The sequence below is a fragment of the Mytilus galloprovincialis genome, chromosome 8 (genome assembly GCF_965363235.1).
Source record: "Mytilus galloprovincialis chromosome 8, xbMytGall1.hap1.1, whole genome shotgun sequence".
Classification (NCBI taxonomy): Eukaryota; Metazoa; Mollusca; class Bivalvia; order Mytilida; family Mytilidae; genus Mytilus; species Mytilus galloprovincialis.
The window spans coordinates 9,217,672-9,241,317 of NC_134845.1; the positions used below are offsets into that span (position 1 = coordinate 9,217,672).

At 30.9% G+C, this 23,646-nt stretch overlaps 1 protein-coding gene across 5 annotated transcripts in view; it reads left to right on the forward strand.

The window, feature by feature from the left end:
• LOC143085016 (protocadherin-9-like) overlaps positions 1 to 23,646 on the forward strand; it is a 55,098-nt gene that overhangs the window by 25,967 nt on the left and 5,485 nt on the right. For 2 of the 5 annotated variants that reach the window (XM_076261140.1, XM_076261139.1), the window contains exon 3: positions 17,871 to 20,683. In XM_076261140.1, the coding sequence (XP_076117255.1) occupies positions 17,981 to 20,683 (2,703 nt within the window). In that variant the 5' untranslated portion in view covers positions 17,871 to 17,980. Of the gene's footprint in view, positions 1 to 13,646; positions 13,728 to 14,467; positions 14,640 to 17,870; positions 20,684 to 23,646 lie in introns of those variants that run through there. The other 3 variants (XM_076261141.1, XM_076261142.1, XM_076261138.1) reach the window with 3 other exon arrangements.

The following is a 23,646-nucleotide window of genomic DNA, read 5'->3' on the forward strand; positions in this document are numbered from 1 at the left end:
AGTAATAAAATTATACTTCCAGATGAAATTTTTAAGTATTTTCTCTGGTACTTTCTGAAGATTTAAATCAGCCATTTTGTTAAAAATTGCCAAAGGAATAAGTTTTAAACATACAAATTTTCTTTCAATTTGTCATCACAAATAAAAACCAATAAAACAGATCAAACTCCCTCAGTTCTGACAGAGTTAGACTTTGATCGCCATAAATGGTCCGTAAAATATCATAGTTGTATACAATTTTTATTTTAAACAAACGGAAGTAAACGGTATGTTAGGGTTTTTCTTTTAATTTAGATGTTTTCTTCTTTTTTCCTGATCAAAGTTGAAACTGTAATTATTTTGAGAAAAGTGATTGAATAAAAATTATAAAAAATTGATTGTAATATAAAAGCATGAATCGACTGTATTGACAAACCATAAAAAGAAAATATTTATATAATTGGTTTATTTTGATGTAAAAAATAAAGGCCCAACTTTCCAAATTGTGTACAAATGTTTATAATATAGTATTGATTTTTAACTTTAATGTTGTGAATTTGAAAGAAGATGTTTTTTTTAAGGTTGCTGTATCTTTGGATGTGTTTGTATCATTTTGTGTATGCAAATTTTGGTAAATCGATTTTCAGATGTGTAACTATTTTAATGTCTAGAAACAAATTTATGTAACCGGTTAATGTTTTCAACAAAAATTTAGTGCAACAATAAAGCCAATAGTTATGAAAGTAGTGTTAAACAACAACAATTAATCAATCTATATACCAGTAGAACAATTTTTATATTTGGTACGCCTATCTTTCTTGATATGTAGCACTGCGCTATAAAACAAATATGAATAACCTGCTGTTTGGTTAAAGTATCCTACTTGTTACAAGCCTGACAAACTTTTATTTTGTGAAAAGGAAAGGAAAATGAGTAAATGTATGTGGACATTTGTTCACAGCATATCTTGTTTATATATTCCTGTTTTAAGGGGAGATAATTACGAAAGCTGAGGTCCACTTTACTGCCAGTGCCTTATCTATACACCATATCTTTTATCTGACTTTTAAGAGCAATAATGATTCCTTTTCTCCCCATACCTAATTAACTTTTGTCACTAAATAGCATGTTATAATAACCTTTTCCGTACACTTGTCGGTGTGGGCTCTATTCAATCGTGTGTCTTTTCTACATTTCTTCGCCTGCAGGCTAAAATTTTATATAAATGGTAACTTTTTCACCATGACAAGATAGTTGATCTGGTTTTTAATGACATCTTGATAATGGAAGGTGTATTGTCCATCGAAATAACTGACCGCTAACTGCCTCTAGCGTTAAGGACATCTTGCATCTAATTAAGTCAAGGGTTGTACAGAGCAATTTTCTTTCACAGCCTTATAATTAGCCTTTAAAAGGTCTGACAGATTTAGAGAAATTTTATTCCAATTTTATTCCAACATTTGTGCATTTCTTCTATTCTATAGATTGTGACAAGTTATTTTGCTGTGTAAAACGGTTATTTATTATTTGTCTATTACACCTTAAGAAATGCCGTGTTTTACTTGTTATGTTTTGATGGGTCACAAAATTTACTGGTTATAACCAAAAGAATGGGTGTGCATCTTTCACATTATTTAAGATAAATCTGCCAATTCGAAACAGATGGTTCTCCTTATTTAGGAGCATTTGTTCATTTAAAACATTTGACTTGTTTGTAATAAAAAAATGTTAAAACTCTTTCTAGCTTAGTAGATTTCCATGTTAATTTGGCCTTTGATAATGTCTACTTCGAATGTAATTTAATTCCTTTTGCATTTTACAATTACGAACAAGATAAAGAGAACTAATTTATTATACAACCACACTGTAACTTCTAATGAAAATCTAATGTTTCACACAAAATGGCATCTTTTAATCACAAAGCACAGTGACCCCTTGGTAGTCCTTTCAGGCCGTGTAGCTGAGGTTACTGTGTCCCAACAAACCATGGTTTAATACGGCGTTCATTATCACTAAACTAGTATATATATTTGTTTAGGGGCCAACTGAAGGACGCCTCCGGGTGCGGGAATTTCTCGCTACATTGAAGACCTTCTGTTGGTGACCTTCTGCTGTTGTCTGCTCTATGGTTGGGTTGTTGTCTCTTTGACACATTCCCCCATTTCCATTCTCAATTTTATTTAATGGATTCTGTAGCATCATCAAATCAGATCTGGCATTTTGAATCAATAGTTAATACATATTAACCTACAAACCTTGTTACTGTATATTGGTTAAGTATAGTGACAACAGAGGTATACTTGTTAGTAAATGGACACGTGTCTTATTTAGTTTTGTACATAAAGTTGTAAATGTAGCCAAATGCAGATTTTCAATATTTAACAATCTTTGTACATTTATTATTGGCACTGTGTTTTGGAGCCAACATTCGGGTTAGTTATTGATGATTTGTTGAGGGGTTTAATCAGATCCTAAAGGTATGGACTTAAAAAAGACAATTAATTGGGTTTTGATCGTTCATTTACCCAAACATTTTTGCTCATTTTTGAAGTCTGTACAGAGACCTAATAGCTGTTAATTTCTATATCATTTGGTCTTATGTGGAGAGAATTTTTTTATACAATTTTTACAATTGACAGAAAATCACCATAATTAATGTAGATTGTAGCCCATGTACATTGCAGAGAATACCAGATAACACCATGTAGTATATCTCTATATTAGACGTACATAACAAGAATAATACTTTTAAGAGAAAATATAACATCTTTATATAGGAAGAGTTTTCTTTCTGATCTTTTTTACTTGATTATGTAAGAAATTAAAGCTTAACTAAATGGCATAATATTTACTAAAATCAATGTCGCCACTAGTATATGAAACTCAAAATACTATTTAAAAGAACCTCTATATACTCAACTAAGGCAGTAATCTCTAATGTTTACTGTAAACAAGGTTATAACAGTGTGCAGTAAGATCAACACATTAATAAGTCAGAAAACAAATTTAAGATTTAAAAAAGTTTGCATTTGTTCTTAGACGAGTTATCAGTACATGTTGGCTTGTTTATAAATCTATTTAATGTCAAGATGACTGGGGCTGAAGTAGATAATTGGTGAATAATCCTGTGGATAGTATAAAGAAATATTAAATAAGGATTAGTAACAAGATGCTAAGTAAAGGGTACTAAGTAAACAGTACTATCACTACTTTATCATAACAGGCATTATCTCTTAAACCTCTTTTAAAGTTACCAAACGTTAACCACGGAAAAGTAGCCCATTCAAATAGTCAAAGTTGATAAAAGTTTAGTAGCAGTCCTATTCTCAAATTGCTCTGAAATCTTCTTTTATGTTTATATCTATTTATATTTATCCATAATTGTCAACCTTTCTCCAACCGTACAAAACCCCCCTCTGACATTTTTTTCTTCAATATAATAAAATGACAACTTATCGAAAAACTTAAATATAGTAAATAAGTGGGATGAATGCTGTTGATGATTTTCTTACTTCACAATGGAGTGCACTTTGCAAACTTTGGAAATAGTTGGCCTGCATGGATTATCCATTAAATTCATTGTTGATTGCTGAACATCCCCTGACAAATATTCTATTAATATTCATGCAGGACCTTTCTAAGTGGAAAGACAATAAGTTTAAGATATCTTGATTGATTTTTTAAAAACACTATGTAATTGAATGTACCTAGAATATTTATTGAACTAACATTTTTTTGTGTACTTGATACAACTTAAACAGATGCCAGACTTCATGTTGATCAATATAAAAATAAAGAATTGATTCAGTTTGTAATATTAAATATCACTTCTAATATTGTTCAAGAATTTATGAAAAATAAACATCTAAATAATATAAAAATTTAAGAATTTATAGCTGTAATTATTTTTAATTGAAATATAGTTTTGCTTACAATTAGAATACTTGACATTCAATGAAATTGAAATTTTATCGATAGTATAGAAAGTATACTATGTTCCATGTAATATTTTTCTTGTTTAAATGAATTCAGACTTAGCTTATCTTTTAACATATTTAAGTTTCTAAAGTAGAATTTATGTGTATTATTTATTATTAAAAATTTTAATTTACTTTTCATGCTGTTTATTGACAATTGCAAATGTTTAAATTGTCGATAACATGATCTTAAAGGTATATTTGAAAGTTGCATTGTGTAAAACATTCAATTGATTAAGTCATGCCTTCGTCTCTGTGCTGATTCCGTCAATCAAACATATTGGAAGTATTGAATCGGTGGAACATTTTATGTTCTCCGTGTTTGAATAATTAATTAATATTCTTCAATTGTCACTTGTAACTGACAATCCTGAAATTATAACTGAAATAGTCAGGTTTAAACTGTCATAAATGTTCAAAAATACAATATCTTTTATACTATACTCAGAAATTGATTTCTTGTACCTAAAAATGCAGAAAAATAAGTTAATGTGTGCATTGATCTGTTAGTCAGATGTTATGGGGACTTTTTGGTTTCCCTGTCTCCCATGTCAATGTTGACACGAGGAAGTCAAGTTTGAGAAGGTTATCATTGCAATGTTTAAGCTTCTGTCGTAAAGGAAATAGATTTGTTCTCCCTAAGATATTTTGTCAATCTTTTAACTTCCCAAGATAAGTGTTGACATTTGTTGAACCAAAGAACTTCATACATTTATAACGATTATAGTTTAGATACTACAGACAGAATGGAATAAATGTACAGTGGCAAACCAAGTAATTTTCAAAAGGGGGGACCACTGACTGCTTAAGAGGGGGTCCTGACTCCAGTCATGCTTTAGTGATTCCCTAAGTTATCAACCAAATTTTTCGAAAAACAAAATGGGGGTCGGGCCCACTGGATTTCCCCCTTGATCCACCTCTGATTCGTTTGTGTTTTTTTATTCATTTAGAAGTACTTAAAGTGGATGACTTTAGAAAATCAGCTTGTTCTTTGGACCAATATCTAAATTTAGAGTACTATTTTGGCGTTAAAAAAATACAGCATATTTTACTGAATGTTACTGGGATTGTATTTTACTTATTTCCCCACCTACATAGGTCTAATTTTACCAAAGACTAGAGATCAGGAAACAAATCGTTTGTACTTGAGTCACATTGAAATTAATTATCTTAATGTTGTGGTCATTTGTTAAAAGATTGCATCTCTGGTATAAAAGCTATGTCCCAGTACAGAAGGATCTCACCATTTAAATGTGAAATTTGTCATTCATTTGTAACATTCTGATCCTAGACCGCTAATGTTCATTTCATTGACTTGAATCAGATGAAAAAAATCTACAAATTGAAACTGTTCTGTGGGTCACCATCCATATCATATAGACAATATCTGGTTAAAGGCGTATTACTTTTGTAGTTCTATGTCATAAAATCTTTTTCATGGTTCAGAAGATGAAATAATTTCAGAGAAATTAAAAATGTTTCTGGTTGATTTGACGAGGTTTGGATAATAAGAGGCATGACATAGACTATCGTATGACATGTTTATGTTGACGAGTCGAGAGTCTTAGATATTGACAGTGGATAAACACAATTTTGGTCAAAGAAAAACGTAATTAAATGGCGAACAATGCTTCCAGCGGTAAAATTATAGGAAAGGACTGATTCAGTATCAGATAAATTATAGTACTAAGTACCTAGGTGAAAATTGATACATGATGAGATGATGTTTTGAGACTATATATTATATATAATAAGGAACAAAATCTGCCATAAAATTAGCCTGTATTGTTTGACTGTGTTGACTTGGGTTTAGTGTTGGTGATATATTGTTTCCTTAAATGCACACCTTTAGCAGAATGTAATAAGTTTGCATAATATGTTATTTTTCTGTAATTATATGGTACAACAGTTAACTTTTTATGTAATAATACAGATGTCTGAAAGTTGAAAATGAAGCAAATACAAAACTCATTATTTAAAGTTCAGTTTTTATGTGTAGGGGTAGTGAATTTGTTTAAAATATTAATAAAAATCTACAAAATTCTTTTGTTGAAATATGAAACTTATATTTAGCTTTCTATATTATATAACAGAAATTTGAGTTCCAGAAACAAATTATTAAAACCATAACCTATTTATTGGTATTTATGATATAAGTGGGAGATTGCTAAATATTTATAAGGAGCAATACATAGGCAGGGTTTTTTTTTGGGGGGGGGGGGGGGAGGACGTAATATGGATTCATCAATAGGAATTATTCTTGGCAATCTTAAAAGTTTGAGATCTTTTACAGAATTATTTAGACTAAATTCCTTTAAAAATCAGCAATAAACTTAAACATTTCATTCTGTTGATTTCACTTAAACTTTTCCACAGTTTTACATACCATGACCATAGTTTATATTTAGATTAAATTTTGTTTAAGCAGTTCAAAGATGATATTTGTTAGATACATGAAAATTAATGTAAGAAAACTGTGGGCAATCAGAATGATTTCTTTACTTTATTTGCATAAATTAGTCGTCAAAAATTGATTCATTGTGAAGTCAGCAATGAGGTCATTTTACATAAACCTCTTAAAAACATTTAATATTGGGTAAAATTAATCTTTTCCAATAAATTAAATGTCATGTTAGAAAGTAGATTTGCATTAATAATGAAAAATATTTTAAGAAGATCCCGTTATTTCTTACTGTGCGTTCAGTCAAATGTAGCTGAATTTTAATGCACTTTATTCTGACAGTTTAAAAGAATTTTTCACAAATTAAAAAGTTGTCACGGTCATGTTTGTATCATTAAATATAAACATTCTGAATTAGGTGTGAATATAATGGTGTACAGAAGTTTAATGTGGGACATAAAATATTTTACAAATAGGCTTTCGTAAGGAAAATTTGTTATAATTGAATTTCCTTTCTTCAAAAAAATATTATTTCATAACAAAATTAAATGGAACAAAATCCTAATTTTTAATAGGAACATTAATTCTTGCATAAAGTGTAAAATTTAATGAGAGTCACACACATGACTATTTCAATACTATTTCCGAAAGGTTTTTCTACCCTTAACTCATGAACTATTTTATTTCTTTCCCTCAGATAATTAAGGACAATAAGAGAATACTTTTTCACAGATAATTAATGACAATGTGTAAAAACTTCATTTTAAGGCTGAGAACGGTTCAAATGTCTTCTTAAAAAGATTAGTATCATTTTATGGCCAACTTTTCTCCAATTTATTGACCATTTGGAAATAATTTAAACATAAAATTTGTCTTTTCCATGTTAAATGTGATCCTGAACTTCATGCTTTAGAAAGTGGCTATTTTATATTTTTGTTTATTCTGCTTTTAAAAGAAAGTAGATATTTTTATTTGACATCATGTGATTCTGTTAAAGATAGATGATGTGAAATTGTTGATGTCAACTTCTTTTGGTGATAACAATATATTATTCTCTTGGTCAGTTATAAAGTAGTACATGTACTAACACATAAAGTACTTATGACTTTTCAGGATCAGTACATACAACTATTAAAATCTGAGGTTAAAATACTTCAATATACAACTTTCAATATGTATCATTCTGAAATACATAGATTAAGGAACATTTTGCATGAAAATGTTATAAAATACTTCCTTCTGATTTGTAAATAATTGACCTTTGACATTTACTCTCAGCAAATGTACATCTATGTCACAGTTGACATTTCTTCTTGTACAACTATGTAACATATTGCATTCCAATATTGAGCATTTCAATATGTACATTTCACTATTGAACACTTCACTTGTAAAGCTATATGTACAGCTATGACCACTTGACATTCAATATGTACAACTTTGGAACACTTGGTATTCAACAAGTTCAACTAAGTCTATGGAACACTAAGCATTCCATATGTACAACTATTGAACACTTGAATAGCAGTATGTACAACTATTGAACACTTGACATTCAAGTTGTACAACTCTGGAACACTTGAAATTCAATGTGTACTACAACTATGGAACACTTAGTATTTTGATATGCACACTTTGGGAACAATTGGCATTTTGATTAAAAAAATCTAGAACACAATTAGCATTTCAATATAAGAAACACTTGGCAAAACGATGTGTTCAAGATCAATTTAGGAACACTTTGAAAATTGACAAACTTTTGAACAGTAGGCAAATAAACATGGAAATATTTTGAAATACTTTGCCTTTATTTAATGTTTCAGGTGCTTTCTCTTTTTATGGTTTATTGTTCTGTCTTGTATAACTCAAATAACTCTATGCCATCTAATGAACTATAGCCTACAGCCAAGTTAAGGTCAGTCAGTAAAAGGCGTAATATAAGGACTGACATTATTCAGGTTAGTTTTTATATCGATTTTCATTACTTATTTGTCTAAAGTAATCTGTCCTAGTTATCATTTGTAATTCTTGCTAAAAGAAAGATTACACATCAAATTTCAAAGTGAAATAAATGTCAAAACATTCAGGTCTTGACTCTTGATATCAACAGTTAGATACTATCATTTATAAAATAGGAAAAAGTTTTGATATCTCATTATATGTGTTATGGAGGCCAAACCTCGATTAATTTAAGACAGAAAGTGAAAACATGCAGCTTTTATCTTTATTCACATTTAACCTTCATTTCATTAATTCACTTGAAAATATTTAATTCATACCAATAGAAGAATACTTATTTCGTGCAGACCTCAAATAACATTAAGTAAGACCTAGTCTAATTATATCTGACTTGAAGCTTTTTTTTTTATCACATTACCTTTCGCTAGTTCCTTATTTGTGGTGCTATATCATTAAAAATTTGTTTTTACTGTCGCTTTTTTTCCTTTGAAACAATTGTTTCAGAGATAAATACTGATTAAAATCTTCTGATTTCATGCACAGTGACTAGAAGGTTAGGTTCAATGACGGCCAGATACAATCACACTAATATTCAAATTGGAGTTCAGTTTAAATAGAATTAATTGTAAAAGAATAAGATATTTGAGTAGCCCTGTAGTTTTGGCATATGCTACTGTAATCCTCACTATCAGACGGTAGTTTTAACTTTAGGTTGACATGTCAAACTTATCTGTAATCTCATTTGTTAATAGGCAAAATATTGTACGATTTTAATTCCTAGATATAGTCAAGTTTTGCTACCAAGATAAATTACAACAACAACGGATAAGAGGAAACAATTAACTAACCACTAATTTAAATGAAAGGTAAAGTTTATCAATTAATGGCATTGAGACAAGGTAAACATATACTCCTAGTTTGTAACAGGCTGTTAAGGTACAGGGTAACCGTATACTCCCAGTTTGTAACAGGCTGTTAAGGTTCTCATAGAAAGCTACTGGCAACTTACACTAGAACATATACTCCTAGTTTGTAACAGGCTGTTAAGGTTCTCATAGAAAGTAACTGGCAACTTACACTAGAACATATACTCCCAGTTTGTAACAGGCTGTTAAGGTTCTCATAGAAAGCTACTGGCAACTTACACTAGAACATATACTCCTAGTTTGTAACAGGCTGTTAAGGTTCTCATAGAAAGCAACTGGCATCTTACAATGGAACATATACTCCCAGTTTGTAACAGGCTGTTAAGGTTCTCATAGAAAGCAACTGGCATCTTACACTAGAACATGTACTCCTAGTTTGTAACAGTCTGTTAAGGTTCTCATAGAAAGCAACTGGCATCTTACACTAGAACATATACTCCCAGTTTGTAACAGGCTGTTAAGGTTCTCAAAGAAAGCTACTGGCAACTTACACTTGAACATATACTCCCAGTTTGTATCAGGCTGTTAAGGTTCTCATAAAAAGCTACTGGCAACTTACACTAGAACATATACTCCCTGTTTGTAACAGGCTGTTAAGGTTCTCATAGAAAGCTTAAGGTTTGTATCAGGCTTTTGTTATCAGTTTGTAACAGGCTCATAGAAAGCTACTGGCCACTTACACTAGAACATATACTCCTAGTTTGTAACAGGCTGTTAAGGTTCTCAAAGAAAGCTACTGGCAACTTACACTAGAACATATACTCCCAGTTTGTAACAGGCTGTTAAGGTTCTCATAGAAAGCTACTGGCAACTAACACTAGAACATATACTCCCAGTTTGTAACAGGCTGTTAAGGTTCTCATAGAAAGCTACTGGCAACTAACACTAGAACATATACTCCCAGTTTGTAACAGGCTGTTAAGGTTCTCATAGAAAGCTACTAGCAACTTACACTAGAACATATACTCCCAGTTTGTAACAGGCTGTTAAGGTTCTCATAGAAAGTAACTGGCAACTTACACTAGAACATATACTCCCAGTTTGTAACAGGCTGTTAAGGTTCTCATAGAAAGCTACTGGCAACTTACACTATAACATATACTCCTAGTTTGTAACAGGCTGTTAAGGTTCTCAAAGAAAGCTACTGGCAACTTACACTAGAACATATACTCCTAGTTTGTAACAGGCTGTTAAGGTTCTCATAGAAAGCTACTGGCAACTTACACTAGAACATATACTCCCAGTTTGTAACAGGCTGTTAAGGTTCTCATAGAAAGCTACTGGCAACTTACACTAGAACATATACTCCTAGTTTGAAACAGGCTGTTAAGGTTCTCATAGAAAGCAACTGGCATCTTACACTAGAACATGTACTCCTAGTTTGTAACAGGCTGTTAAGGTTCTCATAGAAAGCAACTGGCATCTTACACTAGAACATATACTCCCAGTTTGTAACAGGCTGTTAAGGTTCTCAAAGAAAGCTACTGGCAACTTACACTAGAACATATACTCCCAGTTTGTATCAGGCTGTTAAGGTTCTCATAAAAAGCTACTGGCAACTTACACTAGAACATATACTCCCTGTTTGTAACAGGCTGTTAAGGTTCTCATAGAAAGCTTAAGGTTTGTATCAGGCTTTTTTTTATCAGTTTGTAACAGGCTCATAGAAAGCTACAGGCCACTTACACTAGAACATATACTCCTAGTTTGTAACAGGCTGTTAAGGTTCTCAAAGAAAGCTACTGGCAACTTACACTAGAACATATACTCCCAGTTTGTAACAGGCTGTTAAGGTTCTCATAGAAAGCTACTGGCAACTAACACTAGAACATATACTCCCAGTTTGTAACAGGCTGTTAAGGTTCTCATAGAAAGCTACTAGCAACTTACACTAGAACATATACTCCCAGTTTGTAACAGGCTGTTAAGGTTCTCATAGAAAGTAACTGGCAACTTACACTAGAACATATACTCCCAGTTTGTAACAGGCTGTTAAGGTTCTCATAGAAAGCTACTGGCAACTTACACTATAACATATACTCCTAGTTTGTAACAGGCTGTTAAGGTTCTCAAAGAAAGCTACTGGCAACTTACACTAGAACATATACTCCTAGTTTGTAACAGGCTGTTAAGGTTCTCATAGAAAGCTACTAGCAACTTACACTAGAACATATACTCCCAGTTTGTAACAGGCTGTTAAGGTTCTCATAGAAAGCTACTGGCAACTTAAACTAGAACATATACTCCTAGTTTGTAACAGGCTGTTAAGGTTCTCAAAGAAAGCTACCGGCAACTTACACTAGAACATATACTCCCAGTTTGTAACAGGCTGTTAAGGTTCTCATAGAAAGCTACTGGCAACTTACACTAGAACATATACTCCTAGTTTGTAACAGGCTGTTAAGATTCTCAAAGAAAGCTACTGGCAACTTACACTAGAACAAATACTCCCAGTTTGTAACAGGCTGTTAAGGTTCTCATAGAAAGTAACTGGCAACTTACACTAGAACATATACTCCCAGTTTGTAACAGGCTGTTAAGGTTCTCATAGAAAGCTACCGGCAACTTACACTAGAACATATACTCCTAGTTTGTAACAGGCTGTTAAGGTTCTCAAAGAAAGCTACTGGCAACTTACACTAGAACATATACTCCCAGTTTGTAACAGGCTGTTAAGGTTCTCATAGAAAGTAACTGGCAACTTACACTAGAACATATACTCCCAGTTTGTAACAGGCTGTTAAGGTTCTCATAGAAAGCTACCGGCAACTTACACTAGAACATATACTCCTAGTTTGTAACAGGCTGTTAAGGTTCTCAAAGAAAGCTACTGGCAACTTACACTAGAACATATACTCCCAGTTTGTAACAGGCTGTTAAGGTTCTCATAGAAAGCTACTGGCAACTTACGCTAGATGAGAAATTCATAGGATGTTCATACAGTGTGGGGATAAAAATGTTGTATGGCGTTCATTATCACTGAACTAGTATATATTTGTTTAGGGGCCAGTTGAAAGACGCCTCCGGGTGTGGGAATTTCTCGCTACATTGAAGACCTGTTGGTGACCTTCTGCTGTTGTTTTTTTCTATGGTCGAGTTGTTGTCTCTTTGGCACATTCCCCATTTCCATTCTCAATTTTATTTTGAAGGTAAAAGTTGTCATATGCATATAAATCCTTATGCTTAGTGATTATACAAGTTGGAATTAAACTATTATTCTGCAATGTCAGTAGGCAAGTCAGTCTGTTGGTAAGAAATTTATTTCAAATGTTCTTTTGATTTTTATGAGTTTGTGGACAGATCCATATGCTGACCTCTTCTTGTGTATAATACCCCATCTTATTTTTCTATATGTTCAGTGATTTGAAGATGACTGGTAAATTATTGCAGCAGAAGTTAAGTAAAAACAAGAAGCAAATGTTGCATTATTTAAATGTAAACAAAATAAGAAGTAATCCATGCATTTTTTGCATGTAGAAACAGATATATTTTGTAATGTTTCCGTGGTATAAGTTTTCCATATTGATATTTCTTTATACAATAATCCTACCTCCTGTTGCTTGAGGCTGCCATTTTGGTGATATATATATGAAGTACAGTTACTTATAGATAATTGTATATGATTGTTTGTCATGAAAACAGACCATAAATTGTTTATAATTGTTTAAATTTAATTGTGATTTTTCCATCTGTTGTATGTCACCAGGTTGATTACAAACAGACAGGTAACTTGTCTCTACATTCTTAGGTAGATTCAAATAGAGATTTATTTACTGTTGGTCAGAGTTTGGTCAGTGTTTGACTGTTTGGCCAATTTTAGCCCCTATGTGACACCAACAAACACATTTGACTTATTTAAGTCCTATACTGAACCAAGCAAACAAATAATTTGTACATGAAATTTTCCCTGTTTGTCTGTTTTTACCTCACGATTGCAGTGTTGTAAAAGTATAATGTGTTTTAATAGTTGCACAATCACTAATTTAAAATTTTAAAATTTTAAAATTTACTTCTTTCAAATTTATAACCATATACATTTTGAAACCAACAATGAAGTAAGTTAAATTTTGTTTTTAGAAGATGTTACATGTTTGATCTATTTAAACATAACTTTATATAATAACATTTGATCTAACTAAAAAAGTTTTTGAAAGTTAAAAAAAAGAAGGAAAGCAGAAAATATGGAGAGCTTTCCAAACAGAAAATGTCAAATTTGAAATTTTTGAGTAATGATTGTAGGAATTGAGTGTAATTAGTCACTCTGATTGAGTTTTCAGTGTCCATTTCACCTTACTAATCCTGAGTAAATATTGACCAATGTCCAGTAATTATAAATTTTGTTGATTTACTAATTACCAACTTTTAATCCAAGAAGCCAGACATATTATCAATAATTGATATATATGATTGAAAGTAAAACACCTGTGTATTAAGGATTATTATTGTTAAGTTAAACAGTTCAGTTTACAAGCTGTGTTATAACTAGTGAGTAAGATATTTGTCTTTTTTATGCAAGTTTTAGTAAATTATTAATCTTTTACAAAATGATTAAGCATGCAAATACATAATTTATGAGAAAAAATGACTAATGTGTTAAACATGAAATATTTTACCAAGTTCTTTAAAATATTAAATGTTTCTATGTAATATTATAAAATTTTAAAAGTTTTGCAATTTATATATGTATATGAGTATCTTTTTTTTTTTGATTGATAAGAAAATTTTAAATAGACTATTCAAATTTGATTCAAGTAAAATATTGAATCTTCTTCTTGAATGCTCTACAGATTATTTTCCTTTTAATGAACATAACATATTTGATATTTATTGTAATGGATTGGATTAGAAATATTTGGTTAAAAGCCATATATTAAATGTTTCTTGCTTTTAAAAATCTTGATTTTAGATAAGATCTCATAACACAAATAAATAAGTGTTTTCTTTAATTGACTTGTGTCAAATCAGTCAATTTTCAATTTCAATTATTATGTCACAAAATTCTTTTATAAAATACATGACATTTGAAGAGTAAAAACATGCAAAACAGGTACTCAAAAACCACTATGACATTGTCATAACTGAAAAACTTCTAAAAACATATCTGATAAAATCATTGATTTGAGCATAAGATATTGTACTGTCATCACTCACTTGTAACGGACAATCTGATTGGTCTGCAGACCACCCTATTATCAATTGAAAGACCATTAAACAGAAATACAGGTATTTTTCATTAAACACACTTGGAGGGTACAGGAGTTAAAATTTTTATCCTCGGATTTATGACAACAAGATTTAGAGATTATATGTTTATAAAAACGTGAAAGTGAATTAATAAAAGATGTATGTTTCTGACGGAAAATAAAACCTGATTTAAATGGATTACTAAAAGTGAAGGTAAACATTTTTATTTATTTTAATTTCTATATGAAAAATAATTGTTTAAACTGCAATATTTTTTTTTTAACCCAGCAAAAAAAAATAAAAATATAACAAGTGCTTAATAAAAGACACAGCAATGACAATTATTATATGTATATTGAATGTTTTCCTCGTGAATTTGCACTTACAATGATCACAATGTAGATGAAGATTCAATAAACTGCATTTTTTATTTAAATTTTAATGTGAGAATTCAAAAGCATTTCAAGTATTAGTATATACATATGAATATCTTATAACACCATACTTATTATTTTCATTATTTTGTATTAAACACTTTTTTAGCATACCAGTTTCCCTAAGAAGGTATTTGTGAAATGAAAGCTAATAGTTCAATAGGACAATCACTCTTATATCATCTGTTGAATAATACATAATGTAGAATACATTTTAATTTTAAGTTTTTTTAAAACATATATTTTTTATAGAATAAGAAATGTTAGACACATCGAAATATAAATAATTAAGATTATTCCATATTATAAAGCAAGAATATGTTTTAGTAATGAGAATTGTGGTAAATTTTAGTTTGAATCTGGGAGACAAGTCTGATATTTTATTAGTTCATATTTAAACTATACCAATATATTACAATTTAACAATTTGACCTCAAGTATTTAAGAACCATTTAGTGACCAATTGTGTGAAATTCAATCTATGATTCTTATTTTCATTGAATTGGGTTGAGGTTTATTTTAAAACTTTTATATTTTATATTGAGGGCAAATTTTTAAATGAAACCAAAAAAGGAAAAGCTGGTTCTAAGTTTTTTTTTCATTTCAGAATATTTTTATTCATAGATAGAACACAACAATAGAGAAATGATAAAACAAAGCTGTATAATCTTCGCTCAAAGTAATCAATGTAAAAACTTAAAAGGAATCATATTATTTTGGTTTTGTTTTATATTGCTGGGGACTCTGTCCAATATTATAATTTCCTACTTATTATTTGTTAATTTAAGGTAGCACAATACAAAGATTTTTTTACTTCCAATCACTAACCTTTGAAATGCTGTAACTTTCTTATGAATGCATAGAAAATAACAAAAGAGGTATATATAGATAGATAACAAATTAATCTTTTAAATGAATGCAATATTTTTATTATGCAATCATTATGAAATCAATTATTATGTAATTAGTGGCAAAATCTGGGTAAGTTCACTTGAATGAATTTAGCTCTATCATTTCTTTAACTATACAGAAAATTTAAACGAAATCTTAATCAACACATCATGGGCTTCAAAAGGGTGTCTCAGATTGTCTCTATGGTATTCCATTCTCTCATAAATCTCTAATTAGTGTAAACATCCTAACCACATAAAAGAAGATAATGTTTAATTAGCTGTAAAATTTGTTCTATACATTCTATCTGAAATCTGAGACACCCTTTTGTAGATAATGGCCATAAGAACAACATATAATAAAATCAATCCTCTAGGGATACCTATGAAGAAGCTAATTTCATTTGAAAGTGGAAATTTGGTGAAAAATATGTTAGACACAGTTAACATTATAATTGGTTACATAATTGTTGTATAATACTAACATTGCATTAATTTGAAAGAGTAATCTGTTAGCTATCCAAAACTACCACTTTTATAAATTTTCAAGCATTATTGAGAAAGTTACAGCATTTTAAAACTTGGGAGTTGGAGTTATAAAATCTTTGTATTGTGCTACCTTAAATGAAAAATATGTTGTATGTCTGTTATATGACAGAAAATATTATTTTTTATTAACTGTTGGTATTCCACTGTTACTTTATCGTATTTAAATATTTGATATTTTGTAATAATTTTAAATTGGGACATTATCAGATCATTAACTATTTTCATGAACATTTTCCCAGAGTCTAGATTTTTATAAAGGTTATGAAGATCTATTAGTGAATTTATACACCAGGATTTTAAATTTGTTGCACACAACACTTGTCTCTAGAATGAATTGGCCGGGTCTTGTATTCTAGATGCCAAAAGTTTGGAAGCCAATACTGCATATTTCTGGAAGAATGAAAAAATAAAGGTTCTAAACTGTACTATAATGATACAGATTGCATATATTTTTGATAAAAAGGTTAAAAATAAAACTTGTGTAAGATTGTTTTTAGTCTGTGGCAGAAACATTTGGTCCTAAGCCAGATTATAACAGTCTGGTACTAAGTATATTTTTCAATTAAAAGGTGATTAGTGTATTGAACATACACAATGTATAGTTTATTAATATCTACAACTACAGGTACATGTATTACATACACTTTCCTAAAAGTAAAAAAAAGAAATAAGGAAGAAAGTGTATTACACAATCTGATTAAGACGGTTGATATAAAAAGGAAGATGTGGTATGATTGCCAATGAGACAACTCTTCACAAGAGCCCAAATGACATAGAAGTTAACACCTATAGGTCACCTTACGGCCTTTAACAATGAAAAAAACCCATACCCCATAGTCAGCTATAAAAGGCACTGAAATGACCAATATAAAACAAAACTTACAGCCTGATTTATGTACAAAATATGAAAGATGTTTGATTCAATTATGATGATGGGTAGAAAGAATATCGGTTTTCTACATATTGTTTGATATGTATATTTTAAATTTTAGTAGGTAGTTTTTTGTTTTTTTTTTAATTTGATCTAGAGAAATATTTCAATATTTAGAATTCATTTTAATATTTCAGTATCAGAAAAAGGAATACGCACTTTGCATCTTAATCATTTGATAATCTTGTTTTAATTTAATACTCATAGATCTATGAATATCATACCATGAATATTTGTCCTTTAGAAGTCGTGTTATATTAATATAAAAGCCTTAACTTGCAGAATAAATATATATAAAAAGTAAAAGATAACAAAAATAAACTTTCTTTTCTTAATTCAAATCGATTATAAGTTTCTTAAACAGTAAAGTCCAGATTAAATAAATGTCCATTGAATATGTTTGTGCAAGGGACAATACAGGCGCAAATAAATCTCTTTATGGACATGAGATTAAAACGCATACCCTGTAATTTGTCTAAACACTTAGTATCGTTGTTTGTACGACTTCAACAGATTTAGAATTAAATGTTGGTATACCGTATCATTATACTAAAACCTAATCAAAAGGAACCTATGACTGTGCTTGATATACATTTAAACAAATCGTCAATTTAAAGTTCATTTTATTGTTTAATTTCAGACTGAGAAATTGAAAGTCGTCCGTGTGGGTAAAGAATCCATTTCCATATAAATGATGTGAAGGATAGAAAAACACATTTTAAACATCTTTGGAAATACTTAGACAAGACAATGGCAATGTGTAGATATATAACTGTTATAATATTATCAACAGTATTTGTGTACATCAGAGCGGCAGATATCACAATATTTTACCAGATATTAGAAGAACAAGAACCACCATTATATCTAGGCAATGTTGCCGGTTCAAGTAATTTAGCTTCCATAGCTACAGGTGATGAGTTTGCCAATATGCGATATAGCTTTCTGAAAACAGTTGGAACATATTTTACAATAAATGAAAACAATGGTGCTCTTTCTACAAATTCTAAATTAGACCGAGAAACAATTTGTCCTTTCCAGAAAAGTTGTGTTCTTCAACTCCGTATTGGTGCTAGTAGTGGAACCTTCTTCCAGCCAATCAATGTTAATGTAACTTTAAAAGACGTTAATGATAACAAACCAGAATTCAGCGAGTCATCTATTGTTTTAAACATTCCAGAAGATGCAGATATTAACACTACATACCCAGTTATAGGGGCCGTTGACAAAGATATGGGTGATAGCAACTCTTTACTAACGTATGAACTTTTACCAGATAGCGGAACTTTTGGTTTAAAGTTTGACGATAGTTTATCAGGAAATATTGAAGTTTCTATCCTCCTCAAACAGACAGTAGATAGAGAGGTGCTGAGCCGTTATCAAGTTTATCTGGTGGCTAAAGACGGAGGTACACCACAGAGAAGTAGCATGTTGACAATTAACATAAGTGTAACAGATATAAACGACAACAAACCCATATTTAGTCGTAAACAATATGACATCACAGTGCCTGAAGATATATCTGTACCCAATAAAATTCTAAACATCACAGCAGTGGATCATGATGCTGGTTTGAATGGAGAGGTAGAATTCACTTTGATATCATCACCCTCAAGTGATGCACAAACATTCTTTGCCATTGGTAAAACAACAGGTCAGCTGTCGGTCATAGAACATCTCTCTCACACCAAAGGAGCACCTCTAAGTCTTATCGTTCAAGCTTCTGATAAAGGGACACCACCCAAGAGCAGTCAGGTTGCCTTGACAATTGCTGTTACTGATGTGAACGACAATCCTCCAGAAATTAACATCAATTTGTTATCAAGTGGCAGTACAGCTAGAGCTAATGAGAACTCTCCAAATGGAACTGTTGTGGCATACATAGGAGTCACTGACAAAGATACTGGTAACAATGGTATTGTCTCTTGTAGTCTCCGTGACAACACATTTAGACTTTCTAAACTATCCAGTTCTCAAACAGAATATAAAGTCTTGGTTAATAAAGTTCTAGACAGAGAAAAGGACATTGAAGTTGTTGTAACAGTTGATTGTCAAGATTCTGGTAACCAACCACTTAAAACAACCTCAAGCTTTATTGTTCAAATTATAGATGAAAATGATAACTTTCCTGAATTTCTCAAAAGTTTTTACAATGAGTCAATGGTAGAGAGTGATCATACAGGGATCTTCATAGCAAAGGTAACGGCATCAGACAAAGATGAGGAAGAGAACGCTCAAGTTCGGTACTATGTAGAACAGGGTAACGCAGACAAGTTTTATGCTGACCCAAGCACTGGTGTTATTAGAACCACTGTACCGTTTGACAGAGAAATGCAGGATGTTTATACATTTCAAGTTCTAGCTGTCGATGGTGGACAAACGAAAGCATTTACATCAACTGCAACAGTAGAACTTCACATTCTTGATGAAAACGATGAAACTCCACATTTTAATCAGACCAGTTATGAATTTAAAATTCAAGAAAATTTACAATCAAAGACTTTTGTGGGAATTGTATTTGCCACTGACAATGACATAGGGGATAATGGTAAAATAAAATATTCCATTAAGTCAAGAAATGGTGCTGTACCATTCCACATCGATCCATCAACCGGAACCATTCAAACAAACGGTATACTGAACCGAGAGTATAAAAATCTATACACGTTTGAAGTAAAGGCTGAAGATTTTGGAGCACCATCTTTAAACTCGACAGTAAATGTACAAGTAATGGTTCTGGATATAAATGACAATTCACCACAGATATTGTATCCAGTACAGGGAAACGGTTCCATTAAAGTCTCACATTTAACACCAGCTAATTCTGTGGTCACCAAAGTGGAAGCCTTTGATCCTGACAATGGACCAAATGGTTCCCTCAGCTTCTCAATTCGATCAAGAAACGATAATAATTTATTTTTTATTGAAAGCAATACTGGGAAGATTTTTCTCTCTCACAGCATTCAAAGTAGTGAAATAAAGGATTATTTATTAGTCGTAGAAGTACAGGACCACGGTGTAACGCCACGGAGTAACAGTACAGAGATTAAGATAAGGATAGAATTAACAAAAACATCCGCCTCATCAGAAGCAAGTATTGGACAGAATGTTCTCATAGTAATTACAATAGTGTGTGTGACAATCGTTTTATCATTAGCCATTATCGTCATCATATTTCTCATACGGAGAGTCGACAATAATAAATTAATGAAAGACTATCCACCACCAGGGAAGGAAGAATTTCAAATTTCCGAAACTATACACCTAAACACCAATAAAAAATCCATATTGACAAAAGAGACCAATTTACCGAATGGATATAATACCAATACATTAAGTAGTGGAGATAGAAAAGAAGTGAGTTTTTCGTTAGATGATCATAGAGACTCTGGAATATTTATGATAGCTAATTCAGAATCGGGTAGTCCCAAACCACAGCCATCATTAAAACAGGTTTGTTTCCTTGCCTGTTATAGTCTCCTAACATCTAACAAAACGTTCAAGGGGGAACAGTCTAGGCATGTTTGGCTTCACTCCTAACATCTAACAAAAGGTCAAGGGGGAACAGTCTAGAGGCATGTTTGGCTTTACTCCTAACATCTAACAAAACCTCAATGGAGAACAGTCTATAGGCATGTTTGGCTTTACTCCTAACATCTAACAAAACGTTCAAAGTTGAACAGTCTAGGCATGTTTGTTTTTTCTCCTAATAACTTACCAAAATTTGATTTTAAAATTTCTGTAGGGTTTGAAATTTTATTAACGGTCCTTGCATGAAGTTTCATTCTAACCTATTCTTATGCGTGTAACTTTAAATTCAACAATTTTTTAAAGCATTTAAAATTTGCAGAAAATGTGCACTACTAGGTGTAATTTGAACTTACTTTTATAACTATGTGAATTTAACAGTTTTTTTGCTCTAACAGTAGACAACCATTTACTGTGGTAAAATAGCTAAGTTCTCACCTATCAACTTTAATAAGATTGACCATTTAACGAGACCTTTTATAGACTTTGTCAGTCTGGTATCTGGTGGCCTAATGATGGTAATAAAACTGTAATATAAACTTTTCTCATTAAGGTGAACTTTTTCCTGTCAGATAGTTACCTTGCTGCTGCTATCAAAGATTATTTCTATGTAACCTTTGACCTGTCTTTAGATGCAAAAAAAATTTATTTTCACCATTAAAATTTCCATAAAAAGATTTTTAAAGTTGTTTTTAACTGAATGACCTTTGGAAAAGTAAGTTTTTGAATGAACTTTTTATTTATACACCTGGCGGGACAATCATAATTATTATATAGTATAATGTGTGGAGTTTTGATCAACAATTAGTTTTAATTAACCAATTTTTAGGTCATTTACTTATGATAGAGTAATTTCAAGTAAATCAAATTTGATTGAGTACCAGTTCTCTTGTTAACTTTGTGAAAAGAAAAAAAAATAAGTGTGAATGTTTAATTCTTTAACAATAACTAAGTTTTTATCCAGCGTTAAATGAATCCAATTTCATATCTCAACTTTAAAATTAACAAGCAAATTCTGTCAACTCAATCTTAAAGTTAGGCCACCAACATTTACACTGGAAAATCATTTTTTAAGTGATTAAAAGAGTTTGATATTTCTAACATAAGTGCCAAGAGTACAACTGGCCTTGCATCCTACCAATTTGGACAAGATTATCATACTCAGAATCAGTACCCAACCAATTAAAAATCTGGATTTGGTGTTTCAAGCACAAATTTAGTATGAATTGAGCATTGAATAAAGTTCATGCATGACCTAGAACCCTAAGCTTATTACAATGTAGCATCAGATGACTGAAATGATGAGGATAAGATATCTATAACAAGAATTATGTATCTCAAATGTTGTGGTTTGAAGAATGGGCTTCTGTCAAAATAAAACAAAAATAAAAAATTATTTCTGTGTAATTTGAATTATGACATAAAGGGGTTCACTAAAAGTTAAGTTTTTCTTCAAAAAAGTATTAAATTTTAACATATAAGTAATTAGCGTCCTATCAAATACCCCTTGATATTTTCTCCCTCTTTCTTATGTACAATACAATAACTTGAATTAGATATATATAAAATCTTTCCTTTAGTGTAAAAACATCAATTACAAAGTGACCACTGTGTTGATAACAAAATGAAAATTGCCATTATATTCTAACAATATGATAGATAGGAACGTTTGTTTGCCAGCTGTCTAAATGTAAATTAAAGTTTGATTAAACGATTTAGCTTTGAAAAAGACCCCAGAACGTTACCTAATAGTTAGTTTTGGAGCCATATGATGTTTATATATGCTAATCCTCTTTAGAAATATCAACGGGAAATCGTTCCTAGATCCCAGCCTGTTACACGATACGGGGTTGGACAAATGAAAGTTTTTGTTGACAAACATGTTGGTTATTACACAAATTATCATATTTTATCAAGCAAAATTTTCTCCACAATAGAAATAAGAGGATTTAAAATATTTGAATTTAGCAGGAAGTTGTTGGGAGTTTGATTGAAAATTAAAAGATTGTTCGTCTTTCAAAAGAATGTAATTGATTAAACATAGATTGCTAAATAGATTAAGGAAAAAAATTATATGTGAAAACCTTACAAGTGCAATATTCAATAAAGTAATTTTTCATACTGAATAGTACCATTCATCATTTTTATAAGCATGATAATCGTGTGATAATACCATACTTTGTCAATTAAGTGATTATAAATTGTAGCTTTCACCAAATTATATACCAATAAGGAAAAGCCTGAAAAATGAGAAAATGACATATTTTTCGTTGTTTTGGTAAAACGTGCTTAACCTTCTTTGTGATCAATATGTTTCTTGTAACACAGCTTAATCATTAAATTACATTAAGAAAACATATATACATGTACATATGTTACCATCAACCATCATTTGGCTTGAAAAATTGTCATCATCAATTATGAAATTTGTTGGTTTCATGGCAAATATTGTTTTATTGTTGCAATACAATGGAATTTTTATACAGTTGTACTTTGTTTCTAGCTAAGCAAATTTTATTTTGTTTGATATTCATGTAAATCTAATAGTCAATTAAATCGGTGAGAGCAAATCAAATTGTCTGGAAATAATTAAATATGATTTTCCAGGAATTTCCAATAGATTATTTACATTTTGTTATTTTTGGAATTGATAAGACTTAGAGAACAATACAGTGGTACATGTATACAAGTTACTCAGGTGTTCTATGCAGGAATATATAGACCATTTACCATGCTAGCTAGACAATGAAAACTCCTCTATAAAATTTCACATATTAAATTTGAAAAATCAATCGGAACAATACTAAATGAGCAAAACACTTGGCAACCAGAAATGTAAGATATATGTGCTGAAGGGCATTCATCAATGAGGACAAAGATATTTTTTA